The following is an 18136-nucleotide window of genomic DNA, read 5'->3' as shown; positions in this document are numbered from 1 at the left end:
TTCCTTTCGATGGTACTGTCTTACAAGAGGAAAACGAGGGCCACCAGACCCAAAAACAAAGCTGACAGAATGCCTGGGCTTCCAGGACCCCCAGGGAATGCCACGGCGCAACGAGGCAGTGATTCAGGCAAAGAGAATCCAACCAACTACTCAAGATTGACCTATCGTTTTGAAAATATCATCTGTCTATCCATACTTTTTTTTTTTACATTCAAAACACTGGGAAGTATGCACGGTAATTTCTTCACATATTCTAATTGTTTTACATCCTGTTTTCATGGGTTTTATGAGCTGGAAGCCCAAATAATGTAAAAATAAACAAATAAATGCTTGAAATCATTTTAGTTGTGGACCCTAAATATAATCTATTAAAGTTTGACTTTTTGAATGGAATTAAGGAAATTATTAAACTTTTCGAGGTTATTAAAAAAAATGACGAGCACCTGTATATGTTATTGGGCGGCCATTAGGCTTTTATGCACGTGTTGCAAAGTTGCAAAAGGACATCATAAAACTCATTGACTGAAAAAAATGATGCTAAATGTTTCCTTTTTTTTTTTTATTAATTTTTTATTCAGCACAGGGTTGGCCTGGCCATCTGGCATACAGGGCAGATGCTCGCTGGGCTGGCCACTTTTGGGGCCAATGCAGTGTTTCCCCCCCCATTATTATTATTAAGAGACTGGCCCAGAATTATTTGGATTGTTATAATTATTTATTATTTTTCACTTATTTGACATTTAAAGGTAAATATATTAAATTACTTGTTTTGAAATTACTTTACTGAAATAATTATCATTCTCACAAATTCCAAAACAAGGCCACAGCCAAATAAAAAAAATGGTTTGAAACCAAAATAACAAATATTTGCACACAAGAATATTTGATATAGCTCTTTCTTTGGATATCATATTGTACTAGTTGTCATAATGTATGTAATGTAGTAGATTAAACCATTCACAAAGCACTTTTACACTTAGAAATTGGTGTGGAATATGTCATTATAATCTCTCTATGTCAGCATTGTCAATAGCTTTGTGGGACAAAATGTCTCCCACCAATGTTTGACAACAGCCTACGTTACCCATGTTGTTTATTTTTGACAGAAGTGCTTTGGTAAGCTATGACTGCATAAGGCCAGCAGATTTAATATACAACTCCTGATGTCATCTGAGTAATGAAAAGCTCACCAACTATTTGAGGCAAAGAATAGCCATCCAGGTCCAAAAGAATGGTTCCTGTCTGAAGACACGTCCTGAGTTCAAACAGACTGTGCAAGGACAGCGTGGACACGTGCGGTTTGCTCCACCTCTCGCCTCCCTCCTCCACTTTCTCCTCAAACTTCACCCATCTGAAAGCAGACAGCAAACACAATGAATGACAAAATGTTGAACACAATGAGACACAGCTGGCGGTGCCGACGGAAGGCTTTTGGACGTTGCGCACTGCGAATGTGAAACAGAGTGAGGCGAATGCTCAGCTGAGTTCTGAGGGAACTGCCCGGCGTGAGCCCTTTTGAAGAACTTTCCAGAGTAAAACAGTTGTTTAAAAAATATATATCTTTTGCTTCTTTAAAAGTATGTTACTGTATATCTACGCTGAGCAGCTTATTTCCCCTGTAGTGTTTGAGTTGAACTCAACTGGTAGATGATGACATTCTTAAATTCCCTGCACCTGTACATTGAGAAACGTTTTGGTCATGCAGTTGTTCAGAAAGTAGGTTGAAAAGGATTTGCAAATCATTGCGTTCTATACATTTGACTTCATTTGAATCGGGGTTCGTAGATTGATGCAGAAAAAGTATGTAGTATGAGTGAGTGAGAGCATCCACCTTGCAGATTCCTTCCACTCCAGTTCGTCCCCTTCACGCTGTAGAGTGTCCATTTCAGTAAAGAGTGTGGGCGTAGGCATGTCATCATCCTCATTTAGGATGTAGCGTAGCCGCTCAGCTGCCGGCGACACTTAATGGAAAACAAGACAGTTCAGGAAAATGACCTTTTAAGCTTCACTGTTTGTTTGAGATGTTTGAGAAATTCGACCAAGCATGGGCCATGGAAGGATTCAGGAGTTTCCTCACATTCATTTTTTCTAAAATATGTATTTAAAAAAATGCTTTTCCTTAACCTTATAACGTCAAATGTATCATATTAATATATAAGACATTTTGAGCCCTCTAGTTCATCATGAGTATAATATTTTTTTCCCATTAAAACCCTGACGTGTATGATCTGACACATGCATTGCACGGATAATCCATTAGAGGGCAGTATCACCCAGCTGATGGCTTTTCCAGCAACCTTGCAAGATTGCCCCAATTGAGAAAGGAGAGACACCTATGTAAATGTTCTTTCTGATTTTGGGAAATACTAACATGTTTGATATGTCTGTTTTTTTAAAGCATTGTGACCGGATGTATCAAATATAACACAAATCAAAAGTCATATGTGGACGTTCCATCCATCCATCCATCCATTTTCTTGACCGCTTTTCCTCACTAGGGTCGAGGGGGTGCTGGAGCCTATCCCAGCTGTTGATTTTCAAAAATATTATTTTTTTATGTTTGTTTGTTCAAAAGGACCAATAAATACTCTATTTACAAATAATCATAATTTCTCTGATATATTTCATGGTTCAGGCTTCATTGGGTTAATTTCCCTTATTTTTTGTCACTAGCATGTCTGTCTTACAGTCAAAGGTTCTGGGTTCTGTGTGGAGCTTGCATATTCTGCCTATGCGTGCTGGCTTTTCTCTGTCCTCCAGCTTCCTCCCATTAGAAGACTCAAAATTGTCCATAGATGTAAATCTGAGTGTGAATGGTTGTTTGTTTGTCTGGATGTCCCCTGTGATTGACCGGCTGACCAGAAGGTAGCTGCCAAAGGCTTTAGCTTGCACAAAAATGGTAGAAAATGGATGGATGGATGGGAAATTAATTGATCTTAATGAAAAAGTTCAGGCATGTGCCAGAGGTGTCCAATTTGGTGCTGATCCAAACGGTATTGTTTGGCCTTGGAAGAGGAAAGAAGCAACCATCATTACCAGTGTGACAAATAGCCGCTGCTTCTTCCCTTTTGCTGTTTGGCAGTCAAGCGCTGTCAATCAACAAGACATTAATGACCATCTCAAAGACCGTGCAGTTTTACAACCAGGCTCTGTGTGCTTCTTGTTACTGAAAATATAGTGAAATCTCTAAAGTTCCCCCATATTTTAGCACATCAGCATACATTATACAACCTCAGGCAAGCAAGGATCAAAACATTCATTCTGGACATGTGTGCTTTTTCTTTGGCTTTTTTTTATTTTTAGCACTAATTTCAAAAGCTATAGACCACAGACATGCATGATGACAGGTGAAATCTCAGCATTTTGTGCCATCCATCCATTCATTTACTTACTTGCCCTTCAAGGGAGCTGGTGTTTATTCGAGCTGACTTTGAGTGAAAGGCGGACTACATTGGATTGGTCTCAAAGCACTCAATCATTAAAGGGGAAGTCAAAATTTACTGGCAATAATATGTTCAATGCAGCCCCACTAGTGTAAATACGGTATTCTGGTCAGTATTGCGTTAGTGGGATATGAGTTAAGCAGTAAAATCCAGCATTTATTGTCAATATCAGAAGGCAGCCTTTTTTGCACTTGCACAGTTGCTCAGGTCTCAGGCAACAACCAATCACAGGTCAGCTTCAGAAAACAGTTGAGCTGTGATTGGTTGTAGCCAGAGCCATGCGCAACTGTGACGTCATCTTCAGTTGACAGCAAGTGGAAAAATGGCAAAACGCATAACTCATATTCCACACGTAATATTAATCAGAATGTCATATTTAGACTAGTGAAGTCACATATAACATATTATTGTCAAGAAACTCTACACCGTGACACGATAATATATAAATAATAATAATTTTGTTTCAAACTTCTTTTTACTTAACTATACTACACACTAAAAACAGTTGGGTCAAAAGTAACCCAATTATGGATCAAAAATGGACCGATCCACTTTATGGGTCAATTTGACCCAACTTTCTGGGTTGAAAATGACCACATTTTTTGACCAAAATAAAGGATCTGACCAATATTTATGAGTTGTTTTACATTAAAAGATCCATTTCTTGACTCAAAGTTGGGTCAACTTGACCCAAGTACATTAGAGGATCGGTCCATTTTTGATCTATAACTGTTTTTAGAGTGTAACCATAGTTTAATTAAATGGTAAATTACGCAGGATTGAAATGAAATTGATTTTTTCATCATTCTCAAAAGCACAAAACTCATCAATCAGCAGGTGTAAAATCTTTTCTTGACCATTTCTTGAATTGTTGAATCTCCTGTACGAATGAATACAGAACTAAAGCACACGTTGCTCACAAATTACGACAGCATTATTGATATCCAATCACGTGGCCCCTGAATGTACAGTACAATCCATTCAGTGCTGTATTGTATGGATGAGAGCTAACATGACTTCACCATTGGTGCTATAGGATAACAACCTACATGTGAACATATAGGCAGATGTAATTACTGTACACGTGTTGTTTCCTATTGTCATCAGTGATCAATAGTATTGATGAGCACTGGTGACAGCAACCCAGGGCTTATTCCACTTATGATCTTTTTTTCAGAATTGGCAAAGACAATTACAAATAAGTACAGAAAACTGGTACAAAATGAGATGATAACATTACATTACAGTATATTCATTATTTTCTTATTCAGGCAGTTCCAATGTATGACTAAAATACAGAATGAAGAATTAAAAATGTCTCACAAAATCAACACTTAGCATTAGCAAATAATAACAACTAGAAGTAAAAGTTTCTTATACAATAGAGTAAGGACAGTCAAACTCTTTATAACTTACTCGTGCGGTTTATGTCTTGAAGGCTCTGGTCATGTGAATCCATGAGTCCTTCCTCCATGTCTATGTCTCGATAGTGGTCAGGCTCGTGGTGTCTGTGGTGGCTGTAGCGTCGGTCTCCGTCCGTGTTGCTGTGGTCATGACTAGAACGCCTTCGCCTGCGCTTACGCCGATATCCTCGAGGAACCGGTACACCAATGTAAATGGACTGGTGATCTGCTGGGAAAGATGATCCGAAATTACATTAATGTATGCCACATCTAAAACATTTTGACAAATAATTAGCCATCAACCGCTTACAGTGCGTAGGATACATACACACTAAGAAAAGAACCAATTAGCCCATTCCTCCACGGGGCCTGATTTGATTATGTTGCCCTTTATTTCGGCCAAGAATATTGATTATTGATCATTCATTGTTGAATTCTCCCTTGAGGGGTTTTAATAAGTATAATAATTTAAAACAAAACTAAACTAAACAAAAACACATCACAACATCCGCCTGGGGTTTGATTTACACAACTTTCCAAGTAACAAAGCCTCACAAGTGGGATACTGAATATCATCTAGGCCTACTAAAAATAACGAACATAGGTCAGTATACTAAACATTTTTTAAGGTGTCATTTGGTTGATTACTTTTGGGTTAAAAAACACAACAGTTTGCAAAATACTGTAATTTATCATGAAAGAACAACAAAAAAGTGCAGCAACAAATAAAAATCAAGTAGAAATATATTAGAATATAACAGATGAACATGTCAAGCAAACACAAAATTATCTAATTGAATAGTGGTCTACCTAAAGTCTTGAAACAATGTAAAAATGTGGAAATGCTTTATATAAAAAAATCTATAAAAAAAAAAAACAAACCAAACAGGGCTTTAATCCAGACATTTATTCTCTTCTTCATCAGTACAATTTAAAAACAAAAAACATCCTACAGTCTTGTCTCTGTTGACCCTGGTTGAATGACTACACTGCATTATGTGTACAGTAAAATATACACACATCACTGCCATCATGTCCTGTATCTCACAGAACATGTTTTCATCTAATTTATAGTGAGTCCAGTTTCAATATGGCTTTCTGTGATGGACAATGGCTTAAAACATGTATTTAATGATATCACAGTCAATGTCAGTAGTTGACATTTGTAACAGTGGCTGAATGAATTATTCCGCACAACCTATTTGATTACTCACTCTATTAACAATAGTAAACATATTTGTTCTTCTTTGCACAAATACCAACAAAAAACAACCCTGCAATGTTTTATAATTCATCATTTGGAAACCACGTTTGACCATGTGCTGCCAATTAAAGCTAATTAAGCATTCGTTTACATTGTGCAATAGCAAAACTGTAAGCGTAAGAGGATAGACTGCTCCACAACATGCACATCAGTTTCCCTATTTTGATCTTATTCACAATTGTCAACTGAATAAATTATTACGTGGCATGAAAATGCAGTATTACACTTACCTTCCTGCTCCTCATAACGTAGGTGCGAGACACCCATCCCTCTGTCTCCGTGTTCCATCCTGGTAATGTCAACAAAGAGTGACAGTGTTAAGAAGAAAGTTCACAAATATTTAAAAATGGAGTATTGTTACAATTGATTTTTTTTACAGTCGTTTACACACTAAAATGAAACATTTCACAGAATTGCCAATGTTTACACACGTAGCAAAACACTTGTCCAGAGTTGCATAACAATAGGCACAGACTCAGCTTCACACTTTTTGCAAAACATTACACACAGTGATTTGTACATGCACACAACACACCTCTACACACATTTTCATACCTTAGACACAGATAAGGATTCAATCCTTATTAAACTCACAATCCGATTGTGAGTTTACTTCCTGGTCATTACAAAGCTTGTCAATGACCACACCAGTATACACGTTGGATAATCACATCCACCAAGTATGGAAGCACGGATGTGCTTAATTGGAAATACATCGTGCAGTCATTTGTATTTGTCTACAGATTTGTATTTGTCTAACGGTAGTAAGAACAACTTCTTTGCTCTGATTTTTATTGTTGAGTGTTATGTTACTGAAGCTGAGTATTGTAAGAAATGCAATTTGTGTCATTTGTAGTCCTTTTGCAACAGGTTTTATGTCGAAGGTGTCAGAAAAGATTAAAAGCTTCTTTTTTTTTTCAAATTCAGTGCGGGCAAATGCAACAGTTAGCAACAAAATGTCATTTGAACACAAACTGTTAGAACTAACACTTCTCTGTGTGATGAAGTTGCAAAAGTAAAAGGGCAGAAGTCCAATAGATAAAGTAGATAAAGGTGTACCAGTGAGACAACACCCTGGTAGCCAATGGAGGCCATTCCACTCAAGAACAATGATTTATACGTGTACTATTAAACCTCAGAAGCACAAAACACCAAATCAAACTTTGTCAGACATTTAGCTGAAGTATTCATATACAGTTTTTTCAACTGTTTACCCACAATTTTAAAAACAGGGCTCCTTTTTTTTCTCCAAATTATTGCCACAATTATCCAAACACTACACTAAGTTTGTAGAACTCCCACACTGTTTGAAAAATGACACATTTCATTCACAACATACACACTTATATTGAGAACATATACACATTTACAAAAATGCTGTTTCGTTGTCTTCTCATTAACACTGTTTGAAATGATGAGACACCACATCACTGTGACCCATATACGACACATTTGTAAAAAAAAAAAAATAAAAAAATAAAATATATATATATATATTTTAGGGACTAGCATGTGCTAGACTTTTTTGACAGGTCTTTTTATGTAAGGAGTAATTTAGATGACAAAAGATATTATTATATATAAAGATATACAGAGAAGTGTTACTTCTTACAGTTTGCGTTCAAAGGACATTTTGTTACTAACCGTTCCATTTGCCCGCACTAAGTTTTTGGGGGAAAAGCTTTTATCTTCTCTGACCCTTTGACATGGAACCTGTTGCAAAAGGACTACACGTTACACAAATTGCATACAGAAAATATGCATTTCTTACCATACTCAGCTCCAGTAACATAACACTCAACAATAAAAATCAGAGCAAAAAAGTTGTTCTTACTACCGTTAGACAAATACAAATCTGTAGACAAATACAAATGACTGCACGATGTATTTCCAATTAAGCACATCCGTGCTTCCATACTTGGTGGATGTGATTATCCAACGTATATATTGGTGTGGTCATTGACAAGCTTTGTAATGACCAGGAAGTAACCTCACAATCCTTATCTGTGTCTAAGGTATGAAAAGGTGTGTTGAAGTGTGTAGCGTGCATGTGCAAATCACTGTGAGTAATGTTTTACAAAAAGTGCGAAGCCGAGTCTGTGCCTATTGTTATGCAACTCTGGACAAGTGTTTTGCTACGTGTGTAAACCTTGGCAATTCTGTGAAAATGATTATTTTAGCGTGTAAATGACTGTAAAAAAAAAAAAAAACTCAGTCTTCATAATTAATCTAAGATGGATTTTAAAAAAGTTGCTGTGACAAGTCATTTCTTTAACCTTAAAAAAATATATTTCTGAAGGACAAAAAATAGTTTGTGGGTTTGTCATTGCCTTTTGTCATTTAAATTACCTCCTTACGTAAAAATACCTGTCAGAAAAGTCTAGCACATGCTAGTCCCTAAAATAAGGGTTTTTACAAATGTGTTTCATATTGGCCACAGTAGTGTGTAACTGACTGCAATTGTGTCTCATCATTTCAGACTTTGTTCATGAGATGACAACAAAACAGCATTTTTGTAAATATGTGTATGTTTTTAATATACTGTAAGTGTGTATGTTGTGATTGAAGAGTGTCATTTTGCATTATACAAATTTAGTGTAGTGTTTGGTAAATTGTGGCAATATTGTGGAAAAAAGGACCTCTGTTTTCAAAATTGTGGGTAAACAGTTGAAAAAACTGTAATATTTACCGTTGCCACAGAATTATAATTAAGTACAGTATATTTATATTTTTCATTATATTTATATTTCTCAAAAAGTTTTGGCAGTTTTTCATATTTGTGACTTACATTGCTTCATGTTATAATGCGCAAACATTTTACACATTACCTTGTGGCACAAATTTGATGTATTTATCAAATAGATTTTTGTGTTAGTAGTCCTGTAAACACGCAGGTTAATGTGTTGCACGTGTGTGTCATTGCTCTGATTCTATGAGAGCCAAACAAGCGCAACAACAGTCGTGAATCTTGTGCGCTGACCTGCATGTTGGCTTATGCAGGAGATCGATGGGAAAATAATTAAAAGGCAGCCCAAGTCAATGGAAAGCTGCATGATTGAAACTAATGTGAGGGTAACTTGTCGCACGAGGATCAAACTCTCACATTGAATGCAACCAGCAGAGTTTAGAGCCGCCATGTTTCAATTGGGCAGAGCTTAATGACATTGACTGGTTGATAAGATATTTGCTGCTGTCACATGCAGATGTGAAGCAGTGGTGGTTGTGGGTGCGGGGCAACAAGGGCCAGTGGCTCTGTAATGCTGAGTCGAGACCACCCTGTGCCCTCCCAAATATCTATTACACAGGTAGTGTAATTATTAAGATTGTCATATACAGTAGCTTAGACACAGAAGGTGGAACTAATGTGCACTGTATCAAGAGCTTAACAAGCGGCAATTTCTTTAAGGGGAAGTCAACCCGCCAAAAAATTCTTGACAATAATATGTTCTATGCAGCCCCACATGTGTACGGTATTCTGGTTAATATTGCGTCAGTGGAATATGATTTAAATGTCAAAATCCAACCGTTATAAGAAAGCGGCTATTTTGGCACTTGCTGTCGAGTGAAAATGATATCACGGTTGCTCAGAACTCAGGAAACGACCAATCAAAGCTCACCTGTTTTCTGAAACTGAGCTGTGATTGGTTGTTACCTGAGACCTGAGCAACTGTGATGTCATTTTCAGTCGACAGCAAGTGTCAAAATGGCCGCCTTCTTATAACGGTTGGACTTTGCTACTCATGTATCTTTCTCACCGCACTGGTCTACAAAAACATAAGGAGAAAAAAAAAACACCCATGTGCACAGTTACCTAGGCTAGGTTCACACTACAGATCTTAATGCTCAATTCAGATTTTTTGGGGGTGAAATCCGATTTTTTGTGTGCAATCGTTCACATTACACATTAATTATGACCTCAGTCTGTCTTATGTGTGAGCCAAATGTGTCCCCAAAGTGACTTGCATGCGCAGAAGAAAATACTTTTTCTCATCTCATACCTACAGAGGAGCGATGTGGGAGGAGGTCGAAATATTTAAAGGAAATGAAGCAAGGCTTTTTGGTCTCATTTTATGGAGACGTCTTCTAACGATGATGTCACATCATTGCAATAAATGAACCGTCTGCACGGTTGAATGACTATTATCACCTTAAATGTCCACATTATGCTTCATGTTTCAAGTGGGATTAAATTCAAGTCAAATAAGGTCAACTACTTGAAACAACTTTGCAGTTTCACAGACGATTGGCAGTACAGTAGTCTTTCGAGTACGCTCACTTGCCCATGGGGCAGCTCATATCCGGCTTTTGATGACGTATAGTCGGATACATGCAACTACTTGGCCGTTCAGATGGAGGTCGCTGTTACGGTCCACGATGCTCGTTGCCTTTTGTTTTTGGTGTGTGTGAGGTGAGCACTTCTCCCTGATTGGTGGACCTTATCCCCGACTTGGTCCACCAATCGGGGCAAGGGAGGAGCCTTGATTGCTGCATTGGGTTCAGGTGCAGGACCAGCTGTGGTCATTAGTGGCCACAGCTTAAAAGGCTGGTGGTCAGGTCGGCAGGGGACTGGCTGTTTGTGTGGGTTTTCAGTTGTTGGAACTACAGTATCCCCACATGTCTGGACTGGTTTAAGTTTCATGATGAACCATCCATCCATCCATTAACCAAAATGCTTTATTTAAAAAAATAAAAAATAATCTTATTTATTCTCAAATTTAAGTTTAAGTGATATACAATTTCTCTGGCTGTGAAAAAAACAGGAGAATAAAGAAAATGTTATCCTTGTTTTATTAGTTGCAAAATCCAATTTGACATCTTACCCCATATAGTGTGACAACTTACCCATTGGTGGGGCAACATGTCACATGTTCACTACCTCTATTTGAACTCAAAGCAAATACACAAAGTATGAAAATTACATGAATACAAAAAATATAGCTAAGACTTTCATCTGGTATACGTTTTGTTTATATATGATGTGTTGATTCCAAGAAATATCCATCCATCCATCCATTTGCTTTACCGCTTGTCCTCACAAGGGTCACGGGGGGCGCTGCCTATCCCAGCTGGCTTCGGGCAGTAGGCGGGGTACACCCTGAACTGGTTGCCAGACAATCGCAGTCCAAGAAATATATAAAAGTATAAAAAAGTGATACAACAAGCCCCAGTCTCCCCTATAGTGTTCCGTTGTGTGTTGCCCCAACCGTGTCTTGTCCCACCTCATGTCCACCTGTTTTGTTCAGTGTGCCCCCTTTTCTACAATTTCCCTCCTACATGTGTGCTTCCCACTCGCCATAACATCAATGATGTGCCACCCGGCACGTAACAGTCTCATTGCAAAAATTCAGATACATATCCTATCTAGGATCAAGTATGAAAGTGACCCAGGTCGGATTTGAAAAAATGAGAAATGAGCCATTTAGACTGACATAAAAATATTTATTCATTATTTATTTCTGTTCAAATGCAAAATTTCTATTCATATTTGAAACAATGAAACAGCTTTGTTTGCTCTATTGTACTACTTTCACGGAAGTGTTGCATTTGTGGGTCCAGGTGCTTGACATAAACTGTCAGGTGTTGTTCTTGTGCTGGCTACTCAAAATGCCTTGAACAAAAGATATACATGTATCTGTGTTTAATGGTGAAAATCAAACCAGACATATTAAAATTTTGAATACATATTATAAAGAACCTTATTACATGCTTCCTACACGTTTGAGATTTCAAAATTCCATACTTTTCCCAGACCCTGATTTACAGTATTCTCTAAGAAAAAAATCAAACAATTTGTCATTTGAGTAAATAGATGCGTGTCATTCAGATTTTTTATATGCTGGCCAAAATATGCACAAAACTACATCCCGGTGCAGACACACTCCCCAACCCTCCACACATATGATTCAAAACTGCCGCTTCTCCCATGTTGGAAATGTCAACTGATTTCACACAAAGTCTACAATTAGCTTTCTTAATCAGTTTTGGATCCTTAGCCAACTAGTCTTTATATTTGGAATTTATTAGCCAGCCATCAGAGATATTACATCTACCCATTATGAGTTTTGTAAATGATTATGCAAGATCAGATGTGTATACGTCAGGTTTAATGCCCAATGAGGTACACTTATCAGGGATTAATGGAGGTGTGAACCAACGGGCAACGGAGGATAGTTGCCAGGCCATTAATCTCTGATGTAACACCTCGAAGGGCATTCAACCCGCTTATACCATGGTCACTTGCCAACGGAAAGAATTCATAAAACTACCAATTCATAATTTCATATAGCTGGTGTCAGGCTGAAACCCTGTACCTCCAAAATGGTCACTTTTCTAGATACCCCCAAAATGACATGTTTGTTCAACCAATAACATTACATCATCAAAGCGAGGAAGCCATTTTCAACACTTTAGATTGGTCACAGGTATGGACTGACTGCTCAGCGCCAGTAGCGATGATGAAAAATGGTGGCACCTCCATCATCCCTTCCGTCCCTGCTCTTAAGTCATTATCAAAATGCATGCAAATAATAAATACAATCAGTCTTTCCTTTTTACAAACATTGCCAATAAGGTTTGCGCTTGATGTTCAATCCAATGATCACAGTGATTTATTACAATACTCTTTCTATTGTGGACATCCCAGAGGGATGGGATGGGATGGGATGAGTATAAGTTGCCTGGTGGAGTGTAATTTGAGTGTTACACAGCCAAGTTGAACTGCAGTTGGGAACGTTTGCAGTGGTGGCTCCCTATCTCGGTAATTAGTGCTGTCACATCAGTGTCCTTCACACCCAGTAGGCAGCAGGGATCAATACTGAACACAAGCTGCACTAAAACTAACATGCACATGGGACATTGTGTTAGAATGCCTACACTGTAAAAAAACAACAAACAAACCAGCATTTCATGATAATTAACAGTGTTATTTGACGGTAATTTGTTGTTATCAAGTTCTCCCTTTAATATCCCAATAATAACTGCATAAACTACAGTATCCTTGCATTTTACAACTGTTAAATCCTGCATTTAAAAAAAAAACTGTTATATCACAACAAGGCCTGTAATATCACAGCAACACAGTAAACAAATGCAAGGAAAAGTATTCATATTTTTATTCAAAAATTCCCTGGTAAGTCACCTGACGTAACCGAACTCGGCACTGACCCTGAAGACGCTATTTCCTTTTTTTCCTGAGAGGATGACAAATGCCCTTCCTCTAAAAGTGTCAACACGATCATATTTGGAAGTTTCTTGCGTGATTAATGAAATATAAATCAACAACAAAGCCGCTTCCCGCCCCTTCTGGTAAAGCTCATGGAACCTTAGATCGGAAAAAATATGAATGATCAGTGAATGAGCGGAGAAATATTATCTTTTGGTCCCGTTTGAGTTGTGACATGAAATCCAAATATGTTGTTAATTTAAAGCATACATTTTAATATCAGTATCACAGTAATTGCTTGGCCACTGCAGCTGTGACGTTACAGTATAATTGTAATATCGCAGATGTGAAATTACAGTAAATTGCTGTAAGTATATTTCACAGTATATTGCTGTAATCCTTACTGTGAAAGTCATGCAAAACATATCCAATTATGTATTGTGAAATCACAGTGAAAAATTTTCAGTGTACACATATGTATTGTATATGTGCAGTATCTCCAAAAAGTGAGTACAACCTTCACATTTGTACAATTACAGTATTCAAATATATATATGAACTGAACAAATGCCACTTTTGCTACAATAGTAGACAGTATATGTATACAGCTTGAATAACAGCATAAATTCACTGTCCCCTGAAAATAACTCAACATACAGCCATTAATGTCTGAACCGCTGGGAGCAAATCCCTGAATTAAAATCTCCAATTTGCCCAAAGTGTTAATATAATATTTTGTCATCGCCATTTTCTTCCAGCACTGCCTTAACCCTGAGTTTACTATCACCTCTCAGGTCAATCCTCTTCCACTGTTCTATGATGACATCACAGAGCTGGTGCACATTAGACAGCATGTGCATCTGCAATTGAAGATGCGACATAGATTGTCAATAGAGTTTAGGTCACAAGAAACGCTTGGCCAGTCAATCACTTCTCAAGCAAGGTAGAGGTCTTGAAGATATTGGCAAACTGCAATGATGTGGCCAATCTTCCAAATGTAGGGTGTCAGGTTCTGCTTCAATATGATTTGATTCGGCAAACTGCAGACCTTCTTGTGTATCCCTCTGTTGGCTGCTGGGTGGCGGCTGCATCTTGGCCGTTTCCTGGGTCTCTTGGGGGATGCTGCGTTGCGGGGCTCTCCCTGGTGTCCGGGGCGGCGCCGCTCCGGTGCGGTCCGTCACTCCGGGCCCGGCGACGCGGTTCGGGGCCTGTGGGCCGCCGGGGTGCCCCGTGGTTCCCTCTCCCCTCCCCCTTCCTCCCCCTTGCTGCCTCTCCCTCCTCGCCTCTCCCCGCCCGTCCTCCGCCTCCCTGTCCCTTCTCCCTCGTCACCCTTCCTCCTCCACTGGCCCTGCCGCTGCCCCTCGCCCTTCTTGTCGTCTCCTTCCCCCGTCCCTTCCCCCTCCCCTGTCCACCTTCCTCCCCTTCCCCTGGGCCGGGGGCTCCATCCGTGGCCCGGGTCTCGGGCCTCCGGGGGCCTTTGGTGTTGTGCCCGCCCCGCTACGGTGGACCTCCTGGCACCTCGGGGCCCCAGTATCCAGGGGGAGGGCCCTATCGCCCCGCCGGGCTGGTCCCATATGGTCCCATTTGGGGGGGCGGGGGGGGGGGGGGGGTTGCTGGTCGCTCCTCTTAACTCACTGCACTAGTTTTAGTGCTGGGGGTCGTGGGGGTAGCGGGGGCTGTGTACCGGTGGGATGCCTGGCGGGCCTGCAGTGCCCCGTCCTGCTGCGTTGGGTTGGGGGCGCGGGCCGTGTTGGGGTGGGGGGCGCTCTCCGGCCGGTGGCCCCTGCGGGGCCCGGGGGTCATCCTTTGGCGCTGCCGCGGCCTGGGGGGCCCTGAGGTGTTGCGCTTGCTCTGTCCTGGCAGGGGTCGGCTCCCCTCTTTGGTGGAGATTTTCATGCATAACAGATCCACCACACCAGCATCTATCGAAACTCAGACACAATCTGCTTCTTCCTCAGGTCATTGAATCGGTGGAGGCTGGTGTCTGTGGATCTCACTCTGCTTCGTCTGTCCTTCCTTCCTTCCTTTCCTCAGTCTCTCCTTTGGTCTCTTGAGGTCTCCCTGATTTGTTGGAATTTAGATGTTTCTGGGGTTGGTGAAGGACTCTGGTTGGTGGCCCGGTGGGTGGTGGGTGGTGTCTGGTCGGTGCTGGATTTCAATTTCCTTTCTTTTCTTTGGTACTTCCTCGGGTCACCTGACGGCCTCACGACTCTGGCTGCAAGTGTTCGGTTTAGGTGAACGGTATGGGATTTTTTAATAGGTTTTAGGTGAACTAATGAATACACACTTACATGCACGCACATACTCACCCACAAAAAAAAAAAAAAAAAAAGAGAGAGCAATGATGATGTTATGTCAAATCGGTAAAATTACCGAATGAACAATACTGATCTCTACAAAAAAAAAGAAGATGCGACACAGATTGTCAATCGAGTTTAGGTCCCAGGTTGTTCCCAGGAGTTTAGGTTGGCAAACTGCAATGTGGCCAATCTTCCAAAGATAGGGTGTCAGGTTCTGCTTCAATATGATTTGATTCGGCAAACTGCAGACCTTCTTGTGTATCATTCTTGCAGAGGCTTCCTTATGGAATGCCAGCCATGCAGACCAATTTGATGCAGTGTGAGCAGTGACAGGCTCACCCTCAACCCCTTCAAGCTTTGCAGCAATCGTACATCTAATTTCCAAAGACTACCTCTTGATATGATTGATGAACTTTGATCAACCGTGGCGAGGGAACCTGTACTGTTAAACTGCTGCAGCTCATTTTCAGGTAGTTGGCGATTTGGGCCATCATATGACAACTCTTTTTTTCAGATCCTAAGAAAGGTACCACATTGAGGTGCTACATTGAACTTGCAGTGAACAGTAAGGAAGTGTGTGAGTGACACCACCAAATTTAACATTCTCCCCATTCAGACATGAGACCTGGGGTCCATTTCACAAAACAGGTTTAGTGAGAACTTTGAGTCCGGTAACCCTGAAATGCGAGAAACCAGAAAAAGAGAGGTAACCCTGTTTCATAAAAAGAGGTAACTTAAGCTCCTGGCCTCGATAAACCTAACCTGGTCGGTACCAGGTTTATCACAATAAACCTTGAGTTTCTCTCTGACTCTCTGACTTTTTCTAAAGACATGTTCAAATTCGCCATACTATCGCATTAAGATTTTCAGTTTGAGAGGGGTAAAAAACACCACATGGTGACTCGTCAAATCGGGGCTCCACTGATGCGGTCTTTTTATGGTGGTGGTTTACGCGCTTAACTCCAGGTGACTCAAATCAGCTGTCCTGGAACCGAGTTTCCTATCTTAGGATAGATCAACTCACAATTCAGGGTTAGTATCAGAGTTTGTTGAACCTGCTTTGTGAAATGGACCCCTGGTAACAATAACGAGTTACTTATGCCGCTTTTCCATTAGCCCCGCTCGGCACGCTACCACACCACACCGGCACCTCACGGAACGACAATACACGGCCACCATTGCATTTCCATTACAACAGGCGCGCGGCGGGAAGGGGGCAGGATCATTTGAACTGTCCAAGCCAAGCTTGCACTCCCGCAGTGCGTGCGCTCTGCCATAACATTTCACAAGTGACAAGTCGCGCCAACATTGAACATTGAAATTTACAATTTCATATGGACCACCATGGATGAAATGTTGCGATCTTGATTTCACGATCGACTTGCAAAGCTATTTCTGAATGGAGAACTCAGCCTCATTCATTTAACTGTGGCTTAAGCTCTCATTCAAGTGAATGGGAACACACGGCCACTCGCGATTCTTTTCAAACCACAATCATTACAAATCCATCCACAAGTACCTTTTGAATCGTAAATATAGTTCAGCGTTGTTGTAAAACATTACTATATTTATTGTATAAACTGTATTTTTATGACTTTGGCGAAGACCGGCGGGCGCCTCTGCCTCTCTCATATAAAACCAGAAATGGGCGTGTGCCACGGCATTGCTTGCTGCGTTGCTGTTGGCCAATCAGATGACAGGTGACAACATGGCCCCGCTCGGCCTCAGACGACCGGCGCTACAGAAGCACCTTCGAGATGGTTCTAAACAGCGGTTCCGTTGTAATTGCTTAGCCCCGAAAAATTCCCATGGAGACGCAAACATCCGGGGACAAAAAATGCCGCTTCGGTGTGGAACCTGTCCGATGGAAAAGCGCCATTAATAGTTATCAAGGAGGGCCACTTTGGACAGTTTCACTTAGGGGTATACTTATTTTGTTGTTGGAGTTGTCCCATGGAAAAAAAATACTCAAATAAAATATTTACCAAAGTGAAATAGTATAGTATCTCTCACCTTTGAGAGAAACTATACTATTTCAAAAGTTTAGTTTGAAATCAAGATTTATTTAAAAAATATTTTTGAAATAAACTTTAAAAAAAAAAAAATATTAGATCAACATTTAATTAATCAATCGAGTCTAGACAATGTTTTTTTCTGCTAAATTTGCATGACATACAGTTGGTGTAAAGGAGCCCATTACAACAACCATCAATCCAGTGTCCTAATAGAAAATTGCTCTTGCTAAACATGTTGAAAGACTAATTGATGATTAGAAAACCCTTGTGCAATTATGTCAGCGCGGTTTAAAGCTATTCAGCTAATTAGAGAAGCTTTGAAATTGTTTTTAAGCTAGTTTAATATCAGGAGCATTTGAGTTTATGGGTTTGTTTATACTTTCAAAAAGCCATAAAATGACAACTGTATTCTGAAAACGCAACAGTCTATTCTCGTTCTGAGAAGTAACTGCAATTTCATGCAAGACATTGCTTCGCACAAACCAGTTCTGACCAGAATAGAAAGAGAAGTAGCTGGAAGTAGCACTCGGTGCAGACTGTTGCCAATGT

General features: G+C 40.0%; 1 protein-coding gene across 5 annotated transcripts in view; it reads right to left on the bottom strand.

Annotated features, from left to right (window-relative positions):
- slc4a5a (solute carrier family 4 member 5a) overlaps nucleotides 1-18136 on the bottom strand; it is a 57701-nt gene that overhangs the window by 37705 nt on the left and 1860 nt on the right. For 3 of the 5 annotated variants that reach the window (XR_013293434.1, XM_077561234.1, XM_077561235.1), the window contains exons 2-5: nucleotides 6341-6399; nucleotides 4860-5075; nucleotides 1832-1961; nucleotides 1191-1351 (exon numbers count right to left, since the gene is read on the bottom strand). Coding sequence is in view for 4 of the 5 variants with exons in the window: in XM_077561234.1 (XP_077417360.1) it covers nucleotides 1191-1351; nucleotides 1832-1961; nucleotides 4860-5075; nucleotides 6341-6398 (565 nt within the window). In the remaining variant the exon portion in view is untranslated. The remainder of the gene's footprint in view (nucleotides 1-1190; nucleotides 1352-1831; nucleotides 1962-4859; nucleotides 5076-6340; nucleotides 6400-18136) is intronic. The other 2 variants (XM_077561236.1, XM_077561237.1) reach the window with 1 other exon arrangement.

The sequence above is a fragment of the Vanacampus margaritifer genome, chromosome 3, assembly GCF_051991255.1.
Source record: "Vanacampus margaritifer isolate UIUO_Vmar chromosome 3, RoL_Vmar_1.0, whole genome shotgun sequence".
Lineage (NCBI taxonomy): Eukaryota > Metazoa > Chordata > Actinopteri > Syngnathiformes > Syngnathidae > Vanacampus > Vanacampus margaritifer.
This window is presented reverse-complemented; position numbering and strand designations above follow the sequence as displayed.